The sequence below is a fragment of the Coregonus lavaretus genome, assembly GCF_964263955.1.
Source record: "Coregonus lavaretus genome assembly, chromosome: 8".
In the NCBI taxonomy this organism is placed as follows: domain Eukaryota; kingdom Metazoa; phylum Chordata; class Actinopteri; order Salmoniformes; family Salmonidae; genus Coregonus; species Coregonus lavaretus.
Genome location: NC_139995.1, coordinates 2,603,404 through 2,609,613, shown reverse-complemented (window position 1 = coordinate 2,609,613; position 6,210 = coordinate 2,603,404). Strand labels below are relative to the sequence as shown.

The 6,210-nt window shown below is 41.5% G+C and overlaps 1 protein-coding gene across 2 annotated transcripts; it reads right to left on the bottom strand.

Annotated features, from left to right (window-relative positions):
* Positions 1–265: 265 nt before the first annotated feature.
* LOC311134326 (apoptosis inducing factor BLCAP) lies at positions 266–5,803 on the bottom strand. 2 transcript variants are annotated; one of them, XM_084167970.1, is made up of 2 exons: positions 5,728–5,803; positions 266–1,388 (listed from the first exon to the last, which is right to left on the bottom strand). In XM_084167970.1, exon 2 carries the CDS (start codon positions 1,246–1,248, stop codon positions 985–987), a length of 264 nt encoding a protein of 87 aa, XP_084024096.1. In that variant the 5' UTR covers positions 1,249–1,388; positions 5,728–5,803; the 3' UTR covers positions 266–984. The 2 variants fall into 2 exon arrangements, with proteins under 2 accessions (XP_084024096.1, XP_084024097.1); XM_084167971.1 differs by having other exon boundaries at positions 5,732–5,788.
* Positions 5,804–6,210: the final 407 nt, after the last annotated feature.

Genomic DNA, 6,210 nt, shown 5'->3' with positions numbered 1-6,210 from the left:
GCACCAGACAACATGCAGTAATTAACCTTCACATTTCAATTACTTTCATAATAAACCTTATAAAAACGGACTTGTCTTTTCAAATAGAGATTCTGTGAACCCTAAAAAATATATTGGTTTTCTTTCACCAACAATAATGAGCTTTTCCTTCTTGGTCATGGGGAATTCTCGCTCTCTCAAATGCAGATAGTGGGCAATTGATAAAACTTGCAGTTGACATGAAGCCTAGAAGAACCGAGAAAACACACGAGGCCACCGCATCATGCTCAGTGATAACACCTTCAGACATTGAACTTTATTAAATTAAAAGCAGTGGTAACATTTGAGCTCTGCAGGGGAAGTGACACACAACATGTTCACATCACTCTTCTGCTCTCGACATCAATAAAGCTCAACAGGGATGCAGGATATTCATATTCACCTTCCTGCTACCGTAACATACTGATAGTATGACTTGTGAAAATGCTGACTAACACATACACACACACACACACACACACACACACATTCAATTTCTACCCTTTGGAAACTTTCAGCATTCTGTAATTAAAATATATGTATTAACACGACATATGAAAACTCTAAAGGCAACCCATGCAAATGTTTAGATCCAATGAGTCCAGGGTAGTGGATGTTCACTCAAAACCAGGGGATAAAGGCAGGGGTGGAGGGCAGTTGTGAGGGGGGAGATGTGTAGGATAGGCCATTTTCTGAAAAGTGCACACATGCACTCCTCCCCATGCATTTAAAAGCACTGGATTGGTGTAATCATTGAGAGGGCGTTACCACCCTTTCTTGCAACAGTCAATTCCTTTGAAATCCATGAAGGGAAGTGAACAAGTGCACACTTAGGGCAGAGGGGATGAGAATCGGGACACTGTCTAGGTTTCTCAGCATCTCGACAGTCTCAGGTGGGGGATTTTATTCACAGCCTAGATACAGATTGTCCAGGGTCAATGTGCTCCTAGTGTCAGTGGGATCCTCTTAGGTGCCCACGATGCTGGGGTCGTGTGCAGAGTCTGGCAGTGTGGAGTCATGGCAGTGGTACAGAAAACAGTTCCCCCAGCAGCTGTAGCAGATGAGAAACAGTGCTGCCAGGAACACTAAGGCACAAATGGTACACGGCTTCCTCTCCAGAAGGAAGCTGAGCAGGTAGAAGCCCATGAACATTGAGTGATTGAACCATAAGGCCGGATTCAGGGGTTTCGGGATGAGGAGGACTGGGAGCAACCACTGAAGGCAGTACATTGTCTCCGAGGGGGAAGCGAAATCACACCAAGCTCAATCAGGTGGCCACAGGGCTGGGTGGAATGACACACAGTGGGGTTTCCTAACCACCGCAGATGTGACGTGGGAGCAGGTTGTAACTGTTTACCTTCAGGTCAGGCCTAAAAAAAGGAGAGGATACAATAAATAAAAAGGTGCAGACACGCAGCGTAACATATCAGCTATACGTTTCTCTTTGACATGACATAGTTAGCACTATTTCCCTGCAAATGCAAAATAGCTCAACTTGGTCACGCTCTCGTCACCTAGCTACAGGCAGCTAGCTACGCTAGTCTGCTAACCTGAAGGGCCCAAGTGGCTAACGTTACGGATATGTTGGGTAAGATCCAGGACAACAAATAGCTTTCATTGTACTAAAGGGCGGCAGGTAGCTTAGTGGTTAAGAGCGTTGTGCCAGTAACCGAAAGGTCGCTGGTTCTAATCCCCGAGCCGACTAGGTGAAAAATCTGTCGATGTGCCTTTGAGCAAGGCACTTAACCCTGATTGCTAATGTAAGTCGCTCTGGATAAGAGCGGCTGCTAAATGACTAAAATGTAAAGGCAAGTTAACTATGGTGGGGTTGATTTGGTTGACTAGCTAGTCAGTATCATGATAATGTATTATTTATTTTTTGGGGGGGTAGATCAGCTTAATATTGCAGATAGATTGTAACTTCCATCAATGTAATTGTCTGCATCACTTCCAATCCCCCATGTTTTTTATATATATACTCCCCTTTATTACTTTTCAACCTCGCCATCCTTTCCCTACTTGGGGTAAATTAGTGAACAACAATGCTTAGGCCTCTACTTCCAGCTTATACTTACTATCTACATTTTATGGACACAGTCAATTTTACAATAATTATATTTTATTTGTTTTTGCTCCTGAACTACTTCTACTCTCAACCTCTCCGATCGTGATAATGTTAGCGACGTCAAACATTCAGCCTGCTGCACAGACCCTATGGATGCTCTAGTCTAGAGCACCTGGTTAAATTGTGTTTAGGAGCATTTTCTAACTCTCTCCATGGTTAAAGTAGTAAGAAAGTCATGTCATTTTTGTAAAAATATGTGAGGGTGCTTAATTTACCATCATCCTAATTTGAAATTCTTTTGACATATTGAATTCTCATATTACGCAAATGTCCCTATGGTGGACAGAACGTGTTACTACGTTGTACAGATTAACGTTTTCACCACACACCAATTACAGGAAATACACATACTTGTTCCCTCAGATTGGTGATGATACTATGAAAGATTATAGTCATCTCAATTACACAAAATCTATGGCTTAAAACAGATCAATATCTTTGGTTTTGTACCATTGATTTTGTCATATACACTGGTGTTCGCAGGACTGTTGTCATTTTCGAATTCAAATGGAATGAACAATTCGGGGGGCTCTCTGTACAAAAATCGCTGGCCACACACACCAATACATCGATTTGAGAGTCAAACTATCACTTAAATTACAGACAACCCGTGTCAGTGTTGATATTAGGGCCGGGACGATACCAGTATGTCGATGCTCAGTATCATGGCAAGGAAACAAAACACGAAGCGGTATTAACATCTTTAGGAAAACAGCCCTAATGCTGGAAACATGTTGTCATCCAGAGTCACCTTTATTTATTTCCCAAGCTATAGCACACAATATTTGACATACAGTGGGTTTTAAAGAATCTGCCTCATGTTTTCATTTTTGGCATGGGAAAAAAATATTGCGATACTGGCATCGTCACAGCCCTAGTTGATATCATATGGCAGGTCGTGATTCGTTGAAGTTAAATAAAGCAACTGATTTGTTTCCTTCCCTGTTTCGGCAGCCTCCCAAAATCTCCATTGCCATTCTAGAATTTAGATGACGGTCTTCAACAAATTCTCTTCTAACTAGTGATGTAAAAATTATTCTCAGTTTCTGTGTGGCCTTTGAATAGTTTTAGTTTAAGAGTGCATACACCCAAAAACGTTTACTGCGTTCTATTGATTTCAATCGAACGCAAAAAAAGTGTTGCATTACACTTACCGCATTGGCGACCCACTTGAATAAAAATTCAACACTTAAGAATGTAGCTAGGTGTCTTCTACAAGTTGTCCTCTAACCAGTGATTAGTGCTGTTTCTGTATAGATAAATCAGATCAAACCTGAACTGTGCGATGTAGTAGGTAGTTGTAGTTTCCAACAGGCTAATATTCCACAGTTTAGCACATAAAACGTGGTAATTAACTACAATGACCATAATCCATTGCGCGCCCGCTTAAACTTTGGAGAGAACGCACGATTGACAGGGATAGATAGCAGTTGCTTCGAGAGCCTGAAATTACATTATCTAAGGGAGAAAGGGAGAGGGTTTGTTAAAGAAGAATGGTAGAAAGTGTAAGCAGAGTGAGCTTTACGCCAGATCGAAGACAGAAGGAGGGGGTAGGTGTGGTGAAGTTCTCGGAGCCCGAGGCTTGCACCGAGGGTCAGGATAAAGATGAGTCTGACGGTAGGAGTGACATTTTGGGAAAAAGTGGACCATTGCCTTTTGGCTGATCCATTTGTGGTTTCAGGGTGGGTGAAAACAGAGTTGGGTGCTGTGAAATCGGTGAAGGTAACCAGAAGTGGTCTTGTGATAATTGTTTGTGTTTCTGCTGGTCAGAGGGAGCAGGTGCTCCGCGTTAAACGAATGGGGACAAGAGATGTGAATCGTTTTGCTCTCAAGAAAAGGGTGCCATTGAAAGGAGTGATTACTGGGGTAGGGGTAAATGTGAAAGTTCACCAACGGAAGGGGAAGATTCCAGGTGTTTATGATGCTCGTCGTTTGGCGCGACGCAGACAGGGTGGCGTGAGTGGTGAAACAAAAGAGTCGTTGTCTGTTGTTTTGATGTTGAGTCTTTGCCCGACAAAGTGATGTTAGGATATACAAGTTATCCCATTTGAGCTTTTGTGCCTAATACATTACGTTGTTACAGGTGTCAAGCTTATGGGCATGTGGCAGCAGTCTATAGGAGGGAGGTTCCTAGGTGTGAAAAGTGTGCAGAAGGACATAAGACAAAGCAATGTGTAGCATTGGGGAAAGTAGTGATATGCGTTAATTGTAAGGGTGCCAATGGGACTGGGGATCAGAAACCGCCGGTGCGAGAGGGGCAGGTTGAGGTTTCTAGGGTTAGAGTAGTGCAGAAGTCGTATGCTGAGGCAGTGAAGAAAGTAGAGGAAGATGGGTCAAGGGGGAAGGATCCTGAGAGGAGTGGTGTGAGTAATAGATCTGTACCAGTACAGAGGGATAGGCCAACAAGTGATATTTTTCAGTAAGATTTGCGTTTATAGCAATGGTTAACAACTGTAAGTCGCAGAAAATGTAGGTTGTAGTGGCAGCTGCAGAGAGGTACAGAATAATAAATAAATAAATAAAGAGTTACAGGGTGTGTTGAGTGGTGGTGTCCCGTCCTTTCAGGCTGTTGGCCTGAGGAAATACAGATTTAAATAGTGGAGTAGTGTGGTGGGTTTTTAGTGAGTGTAGGGTTAGCGATGGTAGGGTATTTGTTGATTTATTTTTATTTTCGAGCAAAGTATAAGGAAGTTATACTCCAGTCTTGTAGGTGGCGGTAACGCCAACCGCTGTTAAACCTCATTGAAGAAGAAGTGAAGCATCTTGTAATGTGTGACACCCTGTCTGTGTCAGATCATTGTGTGCACCACTGCGTTGGCAAGACAAAAAACACAGTTGTTAATGTCAGCGATGTTAGGATTTCGTGTAGTGTACACCTGGCATAACCAGTCATGTAAAAATGTATCCAGTTTAGGCTACATGTGGTTTTGAATTGTGGTAGTTTCAACAGCTCAAACAACCGGATTTTCCCCCTAATCAATAAGTGATTTATTGCCACTTGTCAAAACTGTTTTTTTTTGTGCGTGTGCAGTTTATAACGTGCTCGTTTAAAAAAATACAAGTAATATGATTATTGTTGCACATGTGTAGATAGTACATTTTAGGTTTCCAACATATCACGAAGTGTTTCTGCATATTGGTTATTGATTTGGACACGTTAAAACTGTTTTGACGTTGGACTATTTTTTAAAAATGTTTTGGCAACAGGAAACAGCGACAGTAATGTTATACTGTAATGTTAAACTTACGTTTTAGGAGTATCAATTGAACGTAACATTAACTTCCAATGGTATTGTAATTAATCGTGTAAAAACTGCTGAATAAATCCAAAAACGTGCTGTGATTGATTTTTTAAAATGATATATCAGAAATCACCAAAACGAGTAGCTAGCCAGCGAACGTTAGCTTGTTATGTTAATAATTAGCCTTAGCTGGCTGGCTAACGAGCTACTAGCTAGTATAGCTAGCTAAAATTGTTGAAATAGTAGTTTGTAACAATTGTCCAATTGAATTATACATAGCTAAGATTTCTTGTTTGAAGCTAAGTATTTGAATAACACATAATATATAGAATAAAACCAGACCTGCCATTTTCCAGGTTCATTCTTGATCGACTCCATTGCTGCTGCCTAGACGACTGCGTAGCAATATCAGAGAGAAAGAGGCGGCGTGAGAGGCGCCACTCCCGTCTAAATCTGTCCACGCGGGAATACAGCCGATGACTTTAGCAGACGACTCCCATTGTTAGGACGGAGACAAGACCATCTCGTTATTATACATTATCTCTGGCTTTAGCGTTTCAATTACAGGACCCAAAGAAATAGATGGTAACAAATGTGCCTTAGTGTAAATTCGGTTCAAATTATTTGAATCACTAGTAAGAACACAATACATGTGCTAATTATATAGTTCCTGATTTTAAATAACGTAAAATATTGTTCTGGCTTTATTCTATTGATCCTTATCTAATATTGCTGTCAGAGAAGCAGTGGCTTGACCCCGCCAGAGATTTTAGAAAAATACAAGAGAAGACAGGCTATGTGCACACTGCCCACAAAATGAGGTGG